Source organism: Dipodomys spectabilis, unplaced genomic scaffold, assembly GCF_019054845.1.
Source record: "Dipodomys spectabilis isolate Male_0828 unplaced genomic scaffold, ASM1905484v1 ptg000107l, whole genome shotgun sequence".
NCBI classification, from domain to species: Eukaryota; Metazoa; Chordata; class Mammalia; order Rodentia; family Heteromyidae; genus Dipodomys; species Dipodomys spectabilis.
Genome location: NW_024870784.1, coordinates 6,680,835 through 6,701,789, shown reverse-complemented (window position 1 = coordinate 6,701,789; position 20,955 = coordinate 6,680,835). Strand labels below are relative to the sequence as shown.

At 46.9% G+C, this 20,955-nt stretch overlaps 1 protein-coding gene across 1 annotated transcript; it reads right to left on the bottom strand.

Annotated features, from left to right (window-relative positions):
- Nucleotides 1–284: 284 nt before the first annotated feature.
- On the bottom strand, nt 285–19,068 carry Fam3b (FAM3 metabolism regulating signaling molecule B). The gene is made up of 8 exons (XM_042687328.1): nt 18,912–19,068; nt 15,509–15,652; nt 9,346–9,469; nt 4,944–5,002; nt 3,854–3,904; nt 3,278–3,361; nt 1,173–1,309; nt 285–377 (listed from the first exon to the last, which is right to left on the bottom strand). The coding sequence occupies exons 1-8, from the start codon at nt 18,928–18,930 to the stop codon at nt 288–290; spliced, it is 708 nt and encodes a 235-aa protein (XP_042543262.1). The 5' UTR covers nt 18,931–19,068; the 3' UTR covers nt 285–287.
- Between the last annotated feature and the right edge of the window lie 1,887 nt (nt 19,069–20,955).

Below are 20,955 nucleotides of genomic sequence, written 5' to 3'. Positions count from 1 at the left end.
GCCTGGACAAGCATGCTGATTTCCATGACCCTTTCTTTCCAGCTTACATTGCTGCCTTCCTTACATAGTTCCCAATTGTTTCTGATCTCCAGATTATCATACCTGCACTAGATAAAGATCTAGGAAAATGACATCATGTGTTACCTAGCAATAACTTGTTGGTTTGCAACAAACCCTACCTATCCATTTATCCCCACTGCTGGACATACAGGGCTAAGATAGCTTGGCTATTCCAGTTCCATTTATCTATACAAAAACAGATTTATTGAGGATAATATAACACTCGCTTAGCTTAGTTCTTTTGGTATGCAGCCTTCGATCTGGACCTCTGCCGGCCAGCCAGAATATCTATTCTTCGAATTATCAGAGTGGTTGATCTGTGCAAAGAGAAAAGAGTTTCACTCATTCATGAAGCTATTAAACAAATATTTACTTCAAGGAAAGTCATATGTCTAGAACCAATTACTAGAATGGGATTTGTTCCAAACCAAGCTGGGTGGTAGGTATTGCTTCAATGTGTTTCTTAAGGATATTGGAATACAGGTCTAGAATTTTCTCCAGACGGCGTCGATCTTCAGCCAACATTGTTCAGTAGAGTGGCCACTCACCCCAGCAGGGTAACTGTGGAAGGTGGCTAGAGCAGCTACAAACTGGATTCTAAATTTTATTCAATTGCGATCTATTTGAAGGCAAGTGGAAATCAGCTTTGTGCTGTACAGCATAGCTCTACAATAGTATCTGTATTGGAAATAAGACTGTAGATTTGTGTTTTTCAGAGTGCTTTAAAGCTCCTAGCTTAGCAATTATGTTTATACCAGAGTCCTTCCTACTTTTCACTGCAGCAATGACACAAAGGCTGCGCTAACTTGGTGCTTATTCAGTGTTCTTTGTTTGAGATGTGTGCTACCTGAGATTTGCTTCCTGTGCCCCAAGCAGGGACAGAGGAAGGCTGACCACCTGCTAAGCAGAGAGGGGTGTGGCTGAAGATAGGGGAAACTGAGTCTGACAGCCCTGTCAGCATCTTCCACTTTCAAAGTGATGTGAGAAGTCTGACAATCCAGGGAAGGTTGAACATGGATCTGACATCCAGGCGTCCAGAGCCTTCGCTTACAGATCAGAATGACAGCCACATGAGACTTCTGCAAATTGTCATAATGTGGAAGCCCACTTACCTTCTCCCTCTGAATTCCTGGAGGGAGCTCAAAGCCTATGGGTGCAAGGAATACCCAGCTGGACCGGAAGCGCAGGTTCCTGATCTCCTTGCTCCCGAGGGCTTCAATGGCATCCTTGGCCTTGGCCTGAAGTCTGGGGGCAATGAAGGAGACCGTGTGAGACTGTAGCTGTAAATCCAGACACCAGGTGTGTCAGGCACTCAATTCCTTCTAGTGAGTACATGTGTGTGCATGTGTGTGTGTGTGGGGGAGGAAGCCATGCATCTATGTGTATGGGGCACACATGTGTGTATACAAGTTTTTCATGCTTCCCTTGCTCCTTTTACAGAGAAACAACCTCCATTTCTTTTCTTTCTTCTCTAAATACACACTGGACAACTTCCTATTTTGAGTCCAGGTGTGGCTTTGTTTGGCTCTGTCAAGGATTTCTTTGGTTCTAGAAGGATTATGCTGTAGTACATAGGTGCAGTGATTTTGTTTTCATGAAGCAGTCTATTTTGTTAAAATCTTTCATTCTGTTTCTTTTGGGCCTCCATCTTCCCCAGAGGAAACAGGACTCCTCAGTCTTGGCCCATGCTCAGCCGTCCCTGTGTAACCTGCACACGCTCACAGGAGCTGTCCTGGATCAGCCGCACACGCTCACAGGAAATGCCCGTGTCAGCTGCACACACTCACAGGAGCTGCCCCTGTGTCAGCCACACACGCTCACAGGAAATGCCCGTGTCAGCCGTACACACTCACAGGAGCTGTCCTGTGTCAGCCGCACACACTCACAGGAGCTGTCCTGTTCAGCTGCACATGCTCACAGGAAATGCCCATGTCAGCCGCACACACTCACAGGAGCTGCCCGTGTCAGCCGCACACATTCACAGGAGCTGTCCTGTTCAGCTGCACACGCTCACAGGAAATGCCCATGTCAGCCGCACACAGTCACAGGAGCTGTCCTGTGTCAGCCGCACACACTCACAGGAGCTGCCCTGTGGCAGCCGCACACACTCACAGGAGCTGTCCTGTGTCAGCCACACACGCTCACAGGAGCTGTCCTGTGTCAGCCGCACACACTCACAGGAGCTGTCCTGTGTCAGCTGCACACACTCACAGGAGCTGCCCCTGTGTCAGCCGCACACATTCACAGGAGCTGTCCTGTTCAGCTGCACACGCTCACAGGAAATGCCCATGTCAGCTGCACACACTCACAGGAGCTGCCCTGTGGCAGCCGCACACACTCACAGGAGCTGTCCTGTGTCAGCCGCACACACTCACAGGAGCTGTCCTGTGTCAGCCGCACACACTCACAGGAGCTGCCCTGTGTCAGCCGCACACACTCACAGGAGCTGTCCCTGTGTCAGCCATACACACTCACAGGAGCTGCTCTGTGTCAGCCATACACACTCACAGGAGCTGCCCCTGTGTCAGCCGCACACACTCACAGGAGCTGCCCCTGTGTCAGCCATACACACTCACAGGAGCTGCTCTGTGTCAGCCATATACACTCACAGGAGCTGCCCCTGTGTCAGCCGCACACACTCACAGGAGCTGCCCTGTGTCAGCCGCACACACTCACAGGAGCTGTCCTGTGTCAGCCGCACACACTCACAGGAGCTGTCCTGTGTCAGCCACACACACTCACAGGAGCTGCTCTGTGTCAGCCGCACACACTCACAGGAGCTGCTCTGTGTCAGCCGCACACACTCACAGGAGCTGCTCTGTGTCAGCCGCACACACTCACAGGAGCTGCTCTGTGTCAGCCGCACACAGTCACAGGAGCTGTCCTGTGTCAGCCGCACACACTCACAGGAGCTGCCCCTGTGTCAGCCGCACACACTCACAGGAGCTGCCCTGTGTCAGCCACATACGCTCACAGGAGCTGTCCTGTGTCAGCCGCACACGCTCACAGGAGCTGTCCTGTGTCAGCCGCACACACTCACAGGAGCTGTCCTGTGTCAGCCGCACACACTCACAGGAGCTGCCCCTGTGTCAGCCACACACGCTCACAGGAGCTGTCCTGTGTCAGCCGCACACACTCACAGGAGCTGCCCTGTGTCAGCCGCACACGCTCACAGGAGCTGCCCCGTTACCCATGTCAGTTGCATATGCTCACTTAGTGCTCCCGTCATCCTGGGTCACCATGAGCAGTAAGGATTTGGGAGATGCTCTCTGAATGAACTCCATCATTGGTCCAGAGCCATCTGCAGGGTCAAGGCAAGGCAGTTTAGTGTCTTCTTAGAGAAAAGAGGCTCTTGCCAAGGCTGCCAACCTCCTGCTGTCCTCTGCTTCTCTAGATGTCCTGGATCCTTACTTCTTAGAGCTGGTGTCTGCCAGCTGAGATTGACAAGGCACAGACAGCCCAGTGGCTGTTCAGGGCGCAATGAACAGGAATCCCAGACAATGGGTTCTTGGGCTCAAAGAAACAAGGAAAGCCACATCTAGAGGAAAGTAGACCCTAAAGCCTTGATTAGGCAAACTTGTCACCCACTGGGATCTTCTTCTGTCAGCTCCCAGGGTGACACTGCAGAGGAAGGCAGCCTTGTAACTGCAGTGCAGAACCCACCCCAAACCTGAGATCCCACAAACACAGGCCAAAGAAACTGTTTCATTGTCAAGTTGTGCCTTGGTTTCTCTTCAAGTCTACATTATGTTGAAAATTCATCTTAATGTTACCAGGATTAGAGGGTTCTTACCATCTCCATACATATCAAAATGCTGGGTCGCCGTCACCTTCCCAGTCACATCTGCAAGTAGAAATCATTTATTAAAGGAAAGTTCATAAAACCAAGGAGGCATCATGACCTCCACCTCCCCCAATGATATATTCCTTAGGTGTTTCTGCAGGAAACATGACTAGTGTGGCCATACAGCCTGTCACCAGCACAGATCAGAACAACACCTTCCAGCCTTCCAGCCTACGTCCAGTAACACTTGATCTTCACCAGCTTTCCTCTCCTCCTGCTGCTTTCCCCAGAAATACTAGGGCCCCACCTCACCCCTTTCCACCTCATGTTTCCATGGGGACTTTAGAGCATTTTGTCCCTCACCCTCCAGCCCCACTGTCACTGGCCATGCTGTCATTTCACTGGTGGGGATATTACTGGGAATTTCTTTTTCCAGGGACACCTCAGGGACTCCTTTCCTAGGGATGTCAGAGGGAATCTCCCTGAGACACTAGAGCAAGCCTCTTTCCCCCGGGGACTGCAGGGACCCTCTTTCCCAAACCCTCCATTTCTTGCCAGGATCCCCTAGAGGCAATGGAAACAGAAAGGAAAGCCAAGTCTTCATTCACGGGGATTCTGGGGCTCTTTGGATGCACAGCACGGGGAAATGTCCAATTGTGTTGCACTCTGCTCAGAGAAACATTGGCATCAGAGAACAGGTGTGAGACACAAGCCAGGACCATAGCCTTTGCTCATCTGGGTATCACTCTGCCTCTTGTCTTCTCCTGTGTCCTCAAAAGGTTCTATTATATTCAGTTTTCAGGTATTTTTGTTGTCATTAGAACCACTAATAGTCTGTGAAGTGAGGCAGGTTAAAAATAATCAGTTCATAATTTAAAATGTTTTAAAATATCGACCTAGACTAGATTAGAGGCAAAGATCTTGAGAACCTAAAGTCTGTGGGAAAACCCAATCTCTGAACTTCTAGGGGAAGTTCTTTTCTATGACCATTTGTATGATCTTACAGTAGTTGTACAAATGAGTTTATCTTGATCATTGTCACCCCTCCCATCACTCCCTCCCTCCTTCAAGGAAGTTCTAAGGAAAACATTTAACTTACAGTTGATGATGGCAATGTTTATTCCTCTTGCAACATTCCCATACCTTCTACCTAGAAGCCTGAAATACAGCTGAACATCAGTCATGGAGTTTGGAGTTCTTCCAAAGGAGGAACTTGCCTCCAAAGGGGCAGCTCTCCTGTGTTCGCCTTCCTAGGCAAGGCTTGCTGTACCAGTTTGTCTCCTCCCCACCTCCTCCTGCTGTGCAGCAACCCCATAGCTTCCAGACCTTACTCTAGACCCTCCACACACATTTCTATAGACCTCAGCTTATTACAGACTCAGTCTCTTGGGGCACATTCCAAGTTATGATTTAGACAAAAAGGAGAGGGGAAACTCACTCTTGTTTATTTAGCTTCACAAGTTTATTTAGCTTAGCTCCAAAGCACCTACCTCTCTATTTCACAGGTAAGCGGGAGGAAGAGTGGGTCAGTGGAAGGCCTTCCAACTCAGGCCTAGTTCTCCCGTGTCCATGTCCTTTTCCTTTCAGGGAACCCATAGAAGCCTTGCTTGACTTTTGACTCTTGGTCATTCTTTTGCCCCATCACCAAGATTAACCCAATTATTTCTTGTGAGTGAGCACTGTATCTCATCACTTAACTTTTACCTTAAATCAAAGAACTTGACAAGTCAAGACAACTACCTTTCCAGGAGATGGGAGGTTCACACACAAACTCTGCGTGTGTGTGTGTGTGTGTGTGTGTGTGTGTGTGTGCATTCACGCGTGTGCACACACGCGTAAGTACTCTTTGCATCAGTGACATGAGAGTGTAGAGAACAGAATCGCAAAGCTTCCTCTTTTCTCCTGCTTTGTGACAGTGAACCTGCATGTACAAATCTGCTGTCTGACATGCTGTGAACCTTCCAGGCTTAGTGCTTTTCACAATCTTAGACACTTCTAAAAGAACTAGGAAGAAGCAAAGGCTTCCATTTCTGACCATGGGAAGATGGGGGAATCTGGATCTACTACCACAGAGCAAAACCAGAGAAGACAGGGAACATTTTAATGAGATCTCTTGAGGTAAACTGGAGCCTCAGGCCTGTGGCAAAGACTCAGTCTCAGGTGTTTGTCCAGCATTTCACCCCATGTTTTACCTTTTTTTTTTTTTTTTTTTGGTCAGTTGTGGGGCTTGAACTCTGGGCTTGGGCGCTGTCCCTCAGCTCTTCAGCTCAAGGCAAGTGCTCTACCACTTGAGCCACAGCACCACTTCCGGTTTTCTAGTGGTTTATTAGAGATAGGAGTCTCACAGTCTTTCCTGCCCGGGCTGGCTTTGAACCACGATTCTCAGATCTCAGCCTTCTTAGTAGCTAGGATTACAGGTGTGAGCCACCGGCACTCTGCTCCATGTTTACCTTTTAAGAATCCTTTGTGGTGGCAGGAAGGTGGGAGAGGAGGCATTGAGCACTGTGAAAATGATGAGAGATGGGACAAAGGCAAAACCAGAGTGAGCATCATGCTAAATCTCCCCTTGGTTTACTTGGGCTAGGCTCCCAAAGGGTTGAATTCTTAAAGTGAGATGTTAACTAATATTCGTGTGGATTTCAGCTTGGTTTTAACTCAACTAAGTAGCAAATAAAAGAAGAGGAAAAAAAATAAAAGGCAGATTGTTAGCTGACTTCACAAAAGAAACAATGGAGTCAGAGGAGGATAGAACATCCCCTTAAAATTCAGTGAAAGACACTACAGCCCAAACAACCATCGTCTTTCAGAAATAAAGATGAAACAGATATTTCAGAGAAATGTAAACTGCAAGAAGTGGCCGTACCTTTTTCATATGTCTTTTTACATTGTTTACTTTGTATTATCTGAAGCTACACACACACACACACACACACACATACATACATACACACACACACACACACACACACACACACACACACAGTATTGGTATAGTATTGCTGAGATTTGAACTCAAGACCTCACATGTGGTAGGCCAGTTGCTCTACTACTCCCCCCAGCCCTGCTCTGTTATCTTTTGTTGTCATAAACCCTATCAATTCATGTAACCTGTTACTGAATCTTATGAATCCTTCTAGAGGAATGAGTGAATTTGAAGCTGGATGTGGGATCCTTCCACCCCACCCAAACCAAAACTGAACAGAAATCTATCTATCTATCTATCTATCTATCTATCTATCTATCTATCTATCTATCTATCTATCTATCTATCTATCTATGTGCACTAAGAGACAGTAGCAGCACTCTTCATAAACAACCATAATGATTCAGCTGTCATTCTACAGAATGGGAAAAAAAATTATTGTGCATTGAAGCCATGTAGTATTACACCTCAGTGCAAACCCATAAAAAATAGTTACAACTCAATGACCAGGAGAGATCTCACAAATGCCACTTGGCCTAGAAAGATCAGCGATGATAGGGTATATAGTTTATGACTATATGACATAAAGTTCAGATATATAAAATGAAGCAACAGAGTGTGCATGAAAGCTCAGGCAATAAAAACATCAAGACAAGCAAGGAAATAACCACCTAGGAGACACCATAGTGCTCTTACTAGAGGGACGAAGAAAAGAAGAAGCTGATTTACAGAAGGTGCACAGAGGCCTGGCAATATCTATTGCTTAATCAGAACAGAGGCTACACATGAGGACATTATAATTAACTAAAAACACTATCTACTTATAATTTGCCATAATTTTTTTAGTCTTTTTTATTGTGAAAATACTGTACAGAGGGGGTTAAAATTACATGGGCAGGATAATGAGTACATTTCTTTTTTTTTTTTTTTGGGTCCGGTCGTGGGGCCTGAACTCTGGGCCTGGGCGCTGTCCCTCAGCTCTTCAGCTCAAGGCTAGCGCTCTACCACTTGAGCCACAACGCCACTTCTGGCTTTTTTCTTTTTGCTTATGTGGTGCTGAGGAATCGAACCCAGGGCCTCAGGCATGCAAGGCAAGCGCTCTACCACTGAGCCATCTTCCCAGCCCATGAGTACATTTCTTATCAAGCATTGTTGCCTCCTCCTTTGTTTCCCCTTCCCATGCCTTCCCCTCTCCCAGACCCTCCCTGTAATTTTTAAAAATTCTATACAGTAGAAATGCACACCAGTGTAAAAATAGTGGAATAAACTATGAGCTGGCTGTGCTATGTACCCATAAAAAAAGAGTTTCCTACTTTATCTGTAAAAAATTATATGCACATAAACACATTCACACACTCATATTCATGTGTACTCACATATACATGCCTATGTATGCACATAAAATAGATATATAAGTATATACTGATTTTGCATAGGAAGCTTATTTTTCCATTAAAAAGAAACCACTGACACGATCAGTCAGAAACTAATAAAAATTATCAGGCACTGGTGGTTTACATCCGTAATCCTACCTACTGAGGAGGCTGAGATCTGGAGGATCATAGTTCAAGGGAATACTGGGCAGAAAAGTCTGTGAGACTCCATCTCAAGAATAACCAGCAAACTGTTGGGCTGGAGGTATGGTTCAAGTAGTAGTATGCCAGTTGAGCAAACTGAGAAAATGTGAGGCTCTCAGTTCAAGTCCCAGTACTGTCAAAAAGAAAAAAAAAGAAAGAAAACCACAAACTAAGAAAAAAAGAAATGGAAGCCAAGTGCCAGTGGCTCACATCTGTAATCCTTGCTGCTCAGGAGGCTGAGATCTGAGGATCCCTTTTTAAGCCAGCCTGGGCAGGAAAGTCTGTAAGGCTCTTAGCTCCAATAAACTACTCAGAAAAAGACGGAAGAGGCACAGTGGCTCAAGTGGTAGAGTGGTTGCCTTCAGTACAAAAAGGCTCAGGGACAGTGCCCAGGCCCTGAATTCAAGGCAAAAACAAAATAAACAAAAACAAATGGAGATGGATACAGGGGAGGGGGGGGGGAATTGGAAGATATATAGAGTACATCTCTCAGTGTATTTTTTATAATTATTGTTAATTCTGAACCATGTAAATGTATTGTATGTTCAAAAATTAAGTCCAAAGAGGGGGAAGAAAAAGAGAGAGGTGTAGTTACAGACACAGTGCTCCTGCTTTAAACCATGAGGGTGGGGGGCAGGGTAAAACTGCACAGAACTGTCAGGTGACACTGTGGTTCCGGTGACTTTGAAGTGCTTTGACACAAATTCCCAGGAAAGAACAAAATACAAACTATGATTATATGAGACTAAGTTTGACAAGAGACACAAACCTCAGACAGAGACGGGGGGGGGGGGCAGAGGACGGGGAGAGGGAGAAAAGAGAGAGGAAGAGAGGGAGAGAGACAGAGGCAGCCCTCAGAGATAATCACTGTCCTCCCCTGGGAGCACAGCAGGGATTCCTCAGCCTTGGTCTGAGATCAAGGCATGCTTGTGGTGGCCTCTTAGGAGGAGAGGACAGAGGCAAAAAGTAGGCACTGCCCTCTTCCTAACTGTGGTACTTACAGCTCATCTTCAAAGCAAATCTTGGCATACTTGTCTTTGCCCCCACCACTGAGCAAGCGATAGGCATAGGTGTTGGGGGGACATGAGGCCCAGTGGTCACACTTTTGCCTTTTGGGGTCTGGCGCTGTAATAAACAGAGTATTAATAATTAGCATCACAATAGCTTAGCAGATGAACTCTGAGTTAGACCATTCTAGCTCTTTGCCAACTCCCAATGGTGGCAACACCAGGGGGAACAGAGCCACCCAGAAGAACGTGTTCAACTGTAGTATAACCATTGGAATGCCCCCAGAGATGCTTCTGTCCTAAGGCAACAGGTATGCAGACTAGGCAGAGTGATGCCAGAAGTGTGGGGATAACTCTTCATGGCTGTTGATCAAAACGGATACTCTTGGGGACCACCCACATTTGCACTGCAATAACAGACAGATCCAGGAGCCTAGAGGGCTAGGGAACAGAGGCAGGCCTGGGTAGAGATACATAGCTTCTGCTTTTACATAGACCTAAGCACATACACATGCTGTGTAACAAGTCAAAAATGACATCAAATACCACATACAAACTCACAGGGACCCTATGCCACATACACATACCATATGCCAAACTGCACTTATACTAACACACATCCATACCACATATACAATATATGTAATACCATACATACACATACACTCTACCCCACATGCACACCCAACAATGCACATCTGACCACACACTAGCTAACCAGCTAGAGGAACTGAGGTTTCTGCTTGGGGTGCTACTGTGTGTGTGTGTGTGTGTGTAAGCAGTCCCTGGAGATGGCTCCAGTTAGGAGGGTTCAGGCTGGCCTGAAGCTAAAAGGTAAGAAGGCAGCTGGGGGGTGGGTGTGGGGGTGGGGGTGGCCTGCCTCATGTGCCTCTCCTGCAGGTCACAGATAGGACTGCAGGCTGGTGCTTGGTCCAGATTTAAATCCCAGGTGCCTAGAAAATGCAAAAGCCCTCCAAGTTTGACAGGGGACTTGGTTCTCTACTTTAAGGATCATGTGTTTTTCTGACTTAGCACACAGAAACTAAGAAGTAGAAAATGGTAAGATATGCAGTAGATCATGAGCAGGGACTCATAGGATACCAATACAGAAACTCATCTAATCATGAGCCAGGCTTGTATCTCTAATTGGTGGCTCGTATCTCTAATCCTAGCCCCCCAGGAGGCTGAAATTCAGAGGATCTCGGTTCAAAGACAGCCTGGGAAGAAAGCTCCTGGAAATGCTATCTCCAAAATAACCATCTTTAAAAGTAGAGCTGGAGGCATCGCTAAAGTGGTAGAATACCAGCCAAGTAAGCAAGCAGCTGAATTCAAGCATTGGAGCCATATGGAGAAAGAGGAGCAGGCAGAAGAGGAAGAGGAGGAGGAAATGGAGGAGGAGAAAAAGATCTAAATGCAAAGAAAGATAGCAAGATGGGAAGAAACTGAATCACAAAAAAAGTATAACAATCAGAAGAAAATTAGTGAAATTGTTAATTGGCTAGTATAGTAGTAACTATAACTATCAGAGTTATTTTAATTTGGGTGCCGGTGGCGCATACCTGCAATCCTAGCTACTCAGGAGGCTAAGATCTGAGGATCTTGGTCCAGAGCCACTCCAGATGGAAAGAAAAAAAAAAACTATGATTCTTATCTCCAATTAACCATCAGAAAGCTAGAACTGGAGGTGTGGCTCCAGTGGTAGAATACCAGCCTTTAGCAAAAAAGGCATCTGAAAGCATGAGCGTTAATGCAGGCACAGGCACAGTCAAAGCCATAGACACAGACACAGACACACAGACACATTACTCTAAATGTAAATAGATTAATTTCCCTAATTAAAAGACATTGATTAGGAGCAACGGATGGCAATGTTGTCAGACACCTTGTATTAATATACTGTTTTGTAGAATGGGAACTTCTTTGTACCACTACTTAAAGATAATTTAAAAAATCAAAAAAATATAAAAGGGGTTTTGGAATAAAAAATAAAAGATATTGAATAGCTGAATATACTATAAAAACAAAAATGAGCCAACTATATACTCTGCCTATAAGAGACTCATCTCACCTTTCAGAAGACAGGTAGAGTGCAAATGAGGAGATGGATAAAGATTGCCATGAGAATGAGCTGGAAGGCAGCTGGCCCTGGGTGCCTGCTGGGGCTACAAGAGTAGCTGCAACAGATTTTAGATCAAACTGTCCAAAACACAATGATAAGGGGTGAACTCATGAAGGTGTAACTATTATAAATATATGCTTACCTAACGTGGGAATACCTAAAACATGAAGCACATATGGAGGGCCCTGTGAGAAGACGAACTGCAAAACAATCACATGACTTCAAGAGGCTATCTGTGACAATGGACACATAGAAAATTGACATGGGCATTGTCCCTGAACTTTTTTGCTCAAGGCTAGTGCACTAGCACTTTGAGTCACAGCCCCACTTCTAGTTTTCTGGAGATAAGAGTCTCACAGATTTTCCTGTAGGATTACAAGTATGAGCTACCAGCACCTAGCAATGAGACTCTTTTCTTTTTTTTTCTTTCTTTTTTTTTTTTTTTGGGTCCGGTCGTGAGGCCTGAACTCTGGGCCTGCGTGCTGTCCTTCAGCTCTTCAGTTCAAGGCTAGCGCTCTATCACTTGAACCACAGTGCCACTTCCGGCTTTTTTCTTTTTGCTTATGTGGTGCTGAGGAATTGAACCCAGGGCCTCAGGCATGCAAGGCAAGCGCTTTACCACTGAGCTACCTTCCCAGCCCACAATGAGACTCTTATCTCTAATAAACTACTCAGAAAAAGCCAGAAGTAGCACTGTGGCTCAAAATGCTAGCCTTGAACAAGCAGCAGCTCAGGGACAGGTCCAGGCCCTAAGTTCAAGACCCAGGACTGGAACAGAAAAAAAAGGCTAGAGGCATAGCTTCAGCAGTAGAGTAGCTGGCTTGTAAATGCAAGACCCTGAGTTCAAATCCCAGTACTCCCCAAATATATCTATCTATCCACATAATATTTTTGTCAATGTTCAGATGACCAAGGTCAAGTAACTAGCTGTTAATAAGAAATATGGCACATTCTAATTGTCTCTGGATTTTTTAACACTTTCTTTAAATTTAGTAATGATACTAAATGCATCTAACACAGTAGTTGAAAATATCACTAACATATTCTCTATTTTGTATGTGTGTATGTGCATATGGATACTGGGGCTTGAACTCCAGGTCTTGAACTCTTACTTAGCTTTTTTGATCAGGACTGTGGTTCTACCTCTTGAACCACAGCTCCACTTATGACTTAGATGGTGAAGTGGAGAGAAGAGTCTCTCAGATTTGTCTGCCCAGACTGGCTTTGAATTTAGATCCTGAGACCTTTTTAGAATAGATAAGGATTACAGGAGTAATCCACCAGTACTTACTCTATTCTTTAAAAGTGGGTATCTTCTAACTTAGCAGGCACCCTACAGGTGCAAACTCAGTGCAGAGAGATGGCTCCTCAGAGGGAACAACTTTGTCCCCTGGGAGCCTGTGTACTTCCCTTACCCAGCTCAGACTGAGGGCTTCACAGTGCTGATGCAGTCCTCAGAGAGATCCTTACCACAGCTGGCCCAGGCTCACTTCCCGGAGACAGACACTTCCAGGCTCCAGCACTGCCAGAGACACACAGGGTACAAAGGCCCCTCAGCTGAAGGGGAAGGGGACCTGAATCCATGAAGAACCCTTTGTACACCAGATGTGCTATTTACCCACAGCAGGGATCAACCCTATACAACCCTGGGCCCTGACAACATTTATTCAAAGAGAAGTCCAAGAAGATGAGGACAGGAGCAGGCAGCAGGCTACTAGGGGTTGTTGACTTAATAGAGAGGTTATGCAATTGTCTTTTTTTTAGAATAATTATTTCCTGAGATGGGCACTGTTAGCTGAAACTAGTATCAGGAAATGAAGAGATCAAGGACCTATCAGTGAATCTGATTACTCATAAGCACCTGCTGAGTAGCCAGAAAACTCCTGCTCAGAGTCTCCTGCTCAGTCTTTCCTGAAACTGAGACTTGGGGGAGGGACCCCTCTTTCTCTCTGGGGCACTATTAGAGCACTGCTTATATTAATAATAAGCCTTTAGATTTTTCCCTTTAAATACTAAGATGTTGGGGCTGGGGAGATTTGACTCCCTAAATGACAGCTGTCAGACCCTTCCTGGGTGTCCCAGGAGTGGAGATCATAGCCCAGCAGCCAGCTGGACAGCCCTCAGGCCAGGCCAGCTGCTTCGAACATGCATGGACACCTTGAAGAAGCCATAGGACAATGAGTTGCTTGGCTGCTAAAGCACAACTCAGATCCGGAAGGTACTGTAACAACCAGGACTGACAGATTCAACAGCTCACATCAAGCTTTTTGCCAACACCAGCCTGGACAACCTTGAGATGACCCTGAAGCTGTGATTGGTGCAGCTACCCTTGCCACACCCCCTTTCCAATTAAATAAGCAGTCTGTTGACTTACATTTTCCAGCCAGCTAAGAAATACCTTTTCCCTGATTGCATGATATAGACCCAATGAGGACTTCTCTCATATAGGCCTTGATTATTATTAGAGCAGGCTGAGCTAACAGCACAAAGAAAGACAAAGAGGCAGAGATAGAGGTGTCAGAGTAGGGATAGTTACAGAGACAGTGCAGAGCTGCCACTAGTCACAGAGGCAGCTGCCACCCAGGCAAGAGCAGTGGTGATAGTGGTCAGGGAAAAAGTGATGGGAACAGAAGTGGCAGAGACAAGGAGGGATGGCAGAAGTAGAGAGAAGGTGGGGCTGGGAAGGTGGCTCAGTGGTAGAGTGCTTGCCTTGCATGCATGAGGACCTGGGTTCGATTCCTCAGCACCACATACGCACAAAAAGCCAGAAGTGGTGCTGTGGCTCAAGTGGTAGAGTGCTAGCCTTGAGCTGAAAAGCTGAGGGACAGCGCCCAGGCCCAGAGTTCAGGCCCCACAACTGGCAAAAAATAAAGTAGAAAGAAGGTAAAAGGGCAGAGAAGTGGGTTTGAAGAAAGACAGGCTGGAAAGAGCCAGAACAGAGAAGTGCTAGTCCATGCACCCTTGTCCCTGGAGGATTTTTAGAGAGCTACAATACTCCCATAGCTACCAAGGACCAAGGCAGCTTCCAAGGCATGAGGAGTGCAGTAATGGGGCTGCAGGGCCACGCGTCCTGCCACCCAAGACTGCGTATGTGCTGTTAAATGAAAGGCTCAGCCCACTGCTGCCTTCTGCTCCCTGCAGCTGCCAGAAGCCCAAGATTTCAAAAACTGCTGAGGTCTTGAGATGATCAGCAGTAGAACATCTCCTTGCCACTTCTAATTCCTATTGGATACAGCAAAAGGAATTCAGCCAGTTGATCAGTTAACAGAATGAACACTGTAAAGAAAATCATTATCAGAAAATGCCTCAGTGAGGAGACTTAGGAAGCTGGTTGTTGCTAGACAGACATGGCCTCATATCTGTGTGGGATTTGCATTTATGTCATTAGAAGCTGCCCAGGCTACACTAATTCTATTTCAGTAGCTCAAACAGACAGAACCTGATGCTTTAAATCAAGCTTACCAAGACCCCTCAGCAACATGTGCCTGGCTCAGTCCCTGCTTTATTGCAATCACTGCTTGTTAGCCTACCTCTAGGGCTACATCCTGTGTCTGCTCAGCCTCTACCCGAGCTGTTCCAGAGCACAGCAAGATGAAGAAGCCCAGGTGGCAGGCAGGTCTGAGTCCTATAAAGGCTCAGATGCTTGTGGCTGTCACTCAGTCCATGTGTCAGCAGTAGGAATCATGTCAGCACCACACAACACAACATTGTTACTTCTACTCCCTGGGACCAGGAATAACAGCTTCTGAGAACATAGCCAGTCCCTTGGAAAATTCAGAATGACTTGAGTACAGGATCTGGGCCCCCTGAGTTTCATGCAGGAGGAAGCTGAGACTTGGGGCCTACAATGGATAGTCTAAGATCAGACTACAAGCTTGGGTCACAGCTGAGCAGCCTGAGGGCAGATGGTGGTGGCACCCATGGGCATGTGCAGTGGCACTTGCCTGGAGATGCTATGGGGCCTGCACAGAGGACATTGGTGGGGCCTCTTTTCTATCTCCATCCTCTGCACAAAGCCATACTCACTTAGTCACTCACCCCTGAGAATGGGCTTCTCACCGACGCTCCGGAGGCTGTAGACGGCACTGGACAGAGTCACAGCAGGAATGAGCTCTGCAAGCAGGTACCCTGAGTACCAGGCGCACATGGAGGCAAAGACGAAGAACATAGCCTTGAATGCACCTAAAGACAAATGACACCAACACTGTGGAGGTCTGGGCTGTGCGGGTTAGACCACCGTCACCCTCTGACCCCCCCCCCACCCCATGAGCACTCTCACTCTCTGTCCGTCATTGTCACCCTGACCCACTTGGGGTGCAATGATGGCAAAAGGGTACCATTGCTGGAGAGTCAGCTCCCACCTGCGGGAGCTATAGAGGTCGGGCCCTTTGGCTTTGCAGTGCTGGGTGTTTGAAACAGCCAGAAGCAGAAAACACAGGAAAGGATGGCTGCCTGCTGTTGGCCTGCGTCTCAGAGCTTCTTGAGTGCTAATGTCAAGGATTCACTGAGCATGTGCTGAACACACCCACTGCAGGCAGGTCTGAAAAGCCTGGCACTGCTTGTTCTCTTTGTGAGACATAATCAGACTTGAATTTGCTCATAGAATGAAATGTAAACCTCCTGGGGCGGAGTCGTGGCCCGTTTTCCCTCTCTCTGCATTGCCACGTTGAGGCTAGCTTCTGGGGCCAGTGAGTAAGCAAGGATCAGGACTGTGGACCACAATGCTGCAAGCCCCATGTTTGTTCTATCACAGGGAGGTCTCTGCAGAGACACCAACGATTCACAACAGGGGCAGGAAGTCCCTGGCAACATCTCTGGCAGTCAGCTCAACACTGTGCTTTCCAGGATGCAGCTGAAGGACATCAGCCCGGCGCTACCTTGTAAAACAAGAGAGGAAGGAAGGAGAAGGGAGAAAGAACAAGGAGAAGGGAACCATGGGACCTGAAGATCTTGCAGGAACTCTAATCTCCTTCTGCTTGGGTAGAAGAGCAGATGACCTTAGACTTGTGGACTCTTTTTCTTCCCATCCAGAGCTCCCATCAGACTCGAGCACACTATTCTAGAAAAATATGTTAGGCAGACAATGGCTAGATAGCAGACAGCAATAGTTGTCGGTATCAAGGTATGTCAGGTGACTACTGGCCAATTTTATGCAAGCAATCAATGTGAACAAAAGTGGTAAACCTGACAACATTCAGAGACTCTTCCAGAAGTCTCCATGCTCCACTAAGGATCCAGAACCACAATACAGGATAGAGTTTGGTGGGAGATGAAAAAGAGCATGGTGTCACCTTTGAGGTGGGTGTGTCAATCAGCTGCTTAAATGAGGAGACACAATGTGGTCCCTAATTGAACAGGGCAAATGGCCGATGTGACAGGGAAGAAATGGAGAATATACCAAAAGCCAAGCATCCACACAGGAAGGATTTCAAGCCAGGAAGGGCCGCCTTGTGAAGAGGCAAGGAGCAACCATCTAGACACTTCTCACAACTCCAAGGAAGATACAAGTGTCTAGAAGACTCCTGGAAGTGTCCGTGACTCTGTGTTGCCCAGAAGCTGCATGAGGAGCCTGAGCTCCCAGCCCAGGGAAGCTGTCACAGACAACCTCCTTCAGTGTATTTGTATGTATGTGGCTCATCCCCACTGTCCAGTGCATAGGGTTTCAGAGGTGCTGGACACGTCACTGAGGAGCCCATAAGAAAGCCATTCCAAGACCAACTGCTACTCTAGGGCCCACATGAAAGACTCTCAGAACCCACCTAGCCCCCTCCCCGGGGTGTGGTGGAGCAACCTGACAATCCAGACTTCTTAGTGAATTTCCTCCAAACCAAGTAAGTACAGAGAAGCTGTTTGTTCCTGGTGCTTGCCAGTGTATTCAAGTCACAGGTGACACCATGCCTTTCAGGGCAGACTGAAGAGGAAGGCTATAGTTTAGGGCTTGGCTGGCCTCCATGCCACTGCCTTCCTTGTCCTGTCCATTGAAAACTTTTGGCAGAAAGGAACTGCTACCTGAGCTCCACGGTGGGAGTGCACCTGCACTGCCCCAGGCTGAAGCCTACAGTATCCACTAGGAGACCTACAGGTGACGGAATGGCTCAAGCCCAACTACTCCATCCTTCAATTTGCTTGTCCACCACCAGCTGGAACAAACCAGGAATTAGTTTTAAGTGCCAAGGTAAAGGTCAAGTGGAAATCATTAACCCAAAAAATCAAGAGTGGCACAATTCTGACTTCTGGGTTAGGGGAGGACTTTGCTCATGATCATACATGCCCAGATAAGTACAATCTTGCTATTATATGGGAGGTGGGGGTATATAAAAGGACCTCATAGGGCGGGGGGAGGCTGGGAAGGGATGGGAAGAGGAAACAAAGGAGGAGGCAACAATGCTTGATAAGAAATGTACTCATTATCTTGCCCATGTAATTGTAACCCCTCTGTACACTGTTTTCACAATAAAAAAAAAAAAAGGACCTCATAGAGCACAAATGAGTCATGAGGTCTGTGTGTGAGAAGGTTGTAGATGAGAGAAGGCACCTGGTCACTGCCAGCATTTTCTATTCATAACCTGCATTTGATATGGCTAGACGGTTCAGAAGCAACGAGAGCTGAGTGGTACACCCCTGTAATCCCTGCTACAGATGGTAGAAGTAGGAGGATCTTACTCTGAGTTGGCTGGCAGCGGGGAGAGGGTTCTAAGTCACTATCTGAAAAATAAATCGAAGTAAAAAGGGCTGGAAGCCTAGTGTAAGTAGTAGAGTGCTTGTTTAGTAACATGCAAGGCCATGAGTTCAAAACTCAGTACTGCTAAAAAGAAAACAAAAAGACTGAATTCCTCCAAAATATCTATAAGTCAGTAACCTCAGGCAACTTGTGTAAGTCTGTGTGTCACTCAATGATAGGGACTCATTCTGAGGTGATTTGTGTCCTTGTGCAAGCCACACAAATTAAGACATTACTAGGGGGCAGAATATTGATCGTGTACCTACATATACAGCCATTCACTCATTTACGCTATAATCCATACCCAGCAACAAAGTTCAAGTTCCTACATTAGCAGCTTTTAAACACAAAGCAAGAGTGACCTCTTTCCGACCCTTTCTTCTGTTTGCCCAGGATGTGGCTGTGCTGTACTGTAGCTTTGGGAGGAACCGGCTTCTACAGACGACAGCAAGAGACTGGGCCTGGGCATAGCAAGCAAGACCACAGGCTCAAGAGGTGAGTGGCCATTGAAGACAGGGATTTCATCCTTCCTCACTACTTTTCCAACTCTCTTAACAAGATCAAGTCATTTGAAAAACCCAAACCACCTTTACTTGCCCATTCCCTGATGACAGCTCTCACCTCAGGTCCAGTATGGTGGGCAGGAGGGAGTGGGGACAACTCTCCCTTGCCCTGGCCCCTTCTTTTCCCCCAGAGATGGCCAGGCTGGGTCACACTCACCGGCAGACACTGGACGCATCTTCCAGGTGCAGTTCTCTCCCGCCTGGCTTGGCTCCTGGTAGCAGCTCTAGGTCCCTAGATGACTATACTCCAGATTGGGACCCGCCCTTGGGATAGGCAGATGAGGGCGGGCCGGTTACTTGACCCACAGGGCAGGTTTGAGGGGCAGCAGGTAGAACAGTGCAGTCTGGGCAGCACCCTGGAGTTCTGAGGTGATCGGTGAGGCAGGACATACTCCAGACAGACTGACTCACCCAGAACCAGAGCAGCCTAGCAGTTTGGTTAAAGGGAGCACAAAGGGTGGCTTCACCTTATGGTGCCGGGGGATAGCTCCACACCTGGCTCTGGACATGGGGTGTAAACATCTCTTTGGACCCCTGCTTTCAGTTCTTTTGGATACAGGCTCAGAAACATGATGGTACATAGCACAGTAATTCTATCTCTAACCATCTGGGGGAGGTGCCACACACTTTTCTGGAACTTCTCCATATTCTGGCCAACTCGTACTTTTTGCTGCTTGTGTGTGTGTGTGTGTGTGTGTATGTGTGGCTGTGTATTTTGTTAGTTACCCTGATGCTATGAGTAACTCTGTGGTTTTTACTTGAATTTTGCTATTGATGAGCTATTTTTCCCTATTTTTGTTGGCCCTATGCATATCTTTTTACAGAGATGCCTATTCACACTGGCTCATTTTTAGCTGAGTGACTTATTTTATTGTTGAGTTGTTGGTGTACCAAAGTTTTTCAGTTTGATAGGGTCCCTTTTACGTTTTGCTTTGGCTAGCTTCATTTTGGGAATCACACCTATAAAATAATTGCCAACTCCAAATGTCAGGAGGCTTTTCTTCTGTTTCTTCTATGAATTTACTGTTTTATGTCTTACAATTAGGTCTTCAGTCTATTTTGAGTTAAGTTCTGTCTGTGGTATAAGGGAAAGGCCCAAGTGAGGTAGATCCAGGTGGGTATCCAGTTTTCCCACATTATTTTTTGATGTCCCCTCCCTTCACTGAATAGTCTTGGCACTCATAGGCAGCCCTTAGAGAGGTCTTGCAGCTGGCTTTTAGAGCAATGTTTCTAAGTTACTTCTTGTTTGCTCTATTTGCTAGGCTGATGCCTGCACACCAGTTCTTGGCATGTCTCCTGAAGGCTCGATCTGTTTGTTCAGGAAGTCCTCAGGCACTCTGAGGCATTCTTTGGAAAGGGGCTGCCTGCACGGAGTCAAGCTCTCAGTTGCAAAAAGCTACACAGAACAGACTCCTGAGCATGGGGGAAGAGTCCAAATGTCTGGGCTGTCTGAACAGCTGACTGTAAATAGGGATGCTTGTATCCCTAGCTCCAAGTGGATCTTAACTTTTCTGCATCTTTGTGTTGCTTACAGCCTGTGTGGTAGTGCAGGAAAAAGTGAATTCAAGAAAAATTGATGCTAGTCATGGTGTGACTCATTGGGAAGGAAGAAGGCACTCTGTTCTCATGAACTTGAACAACCTAGAAGTGAAAACAGAGCTGCAAGAGTTGGCTGCAAGACTTGTCTATTCTGAAACTGGAAGGAGGTTATGGCCAAGACAACCATGAATCAGTATTTTTTTTTTTTTGTCGGTCGTGGGGCTTGAACTCTGGGCCTGGGCACTGCCCCTGAGCTCTTCAGCTCAAGGCAAGTGCCCTATCACTTGAGTCACAGCACCACTTCTGCCTTTGTCTGTTTATGTGGTGTTGAGGAATCGAATCCAGGGCCTCAGGCATGCGAGGAAACCACTCTACCATTGAGCCACCTTCCTAGCTCCCCATGAATCAGCATTGTGGCACAGGGGGAATGTACAGAGTCCCTCAGTAGCCCATAGTCAGTCAACTTGAGTGCTGTCTCCAAACACAAGGCACTGCACAGACTGTCCCAGGTCCCAGGTGACTTCCAGGCCTCTTTCTGAAGGTGAATACAAACCAGAAGGCCACCATGTCTTCAGTGGACAAGGAACAACCCACATGCTTCTGTAGAGGCCTACATGGTCTCATCCCAACAGCTCTTCTCTTCCTGTCCGTCCTCGGGTGAG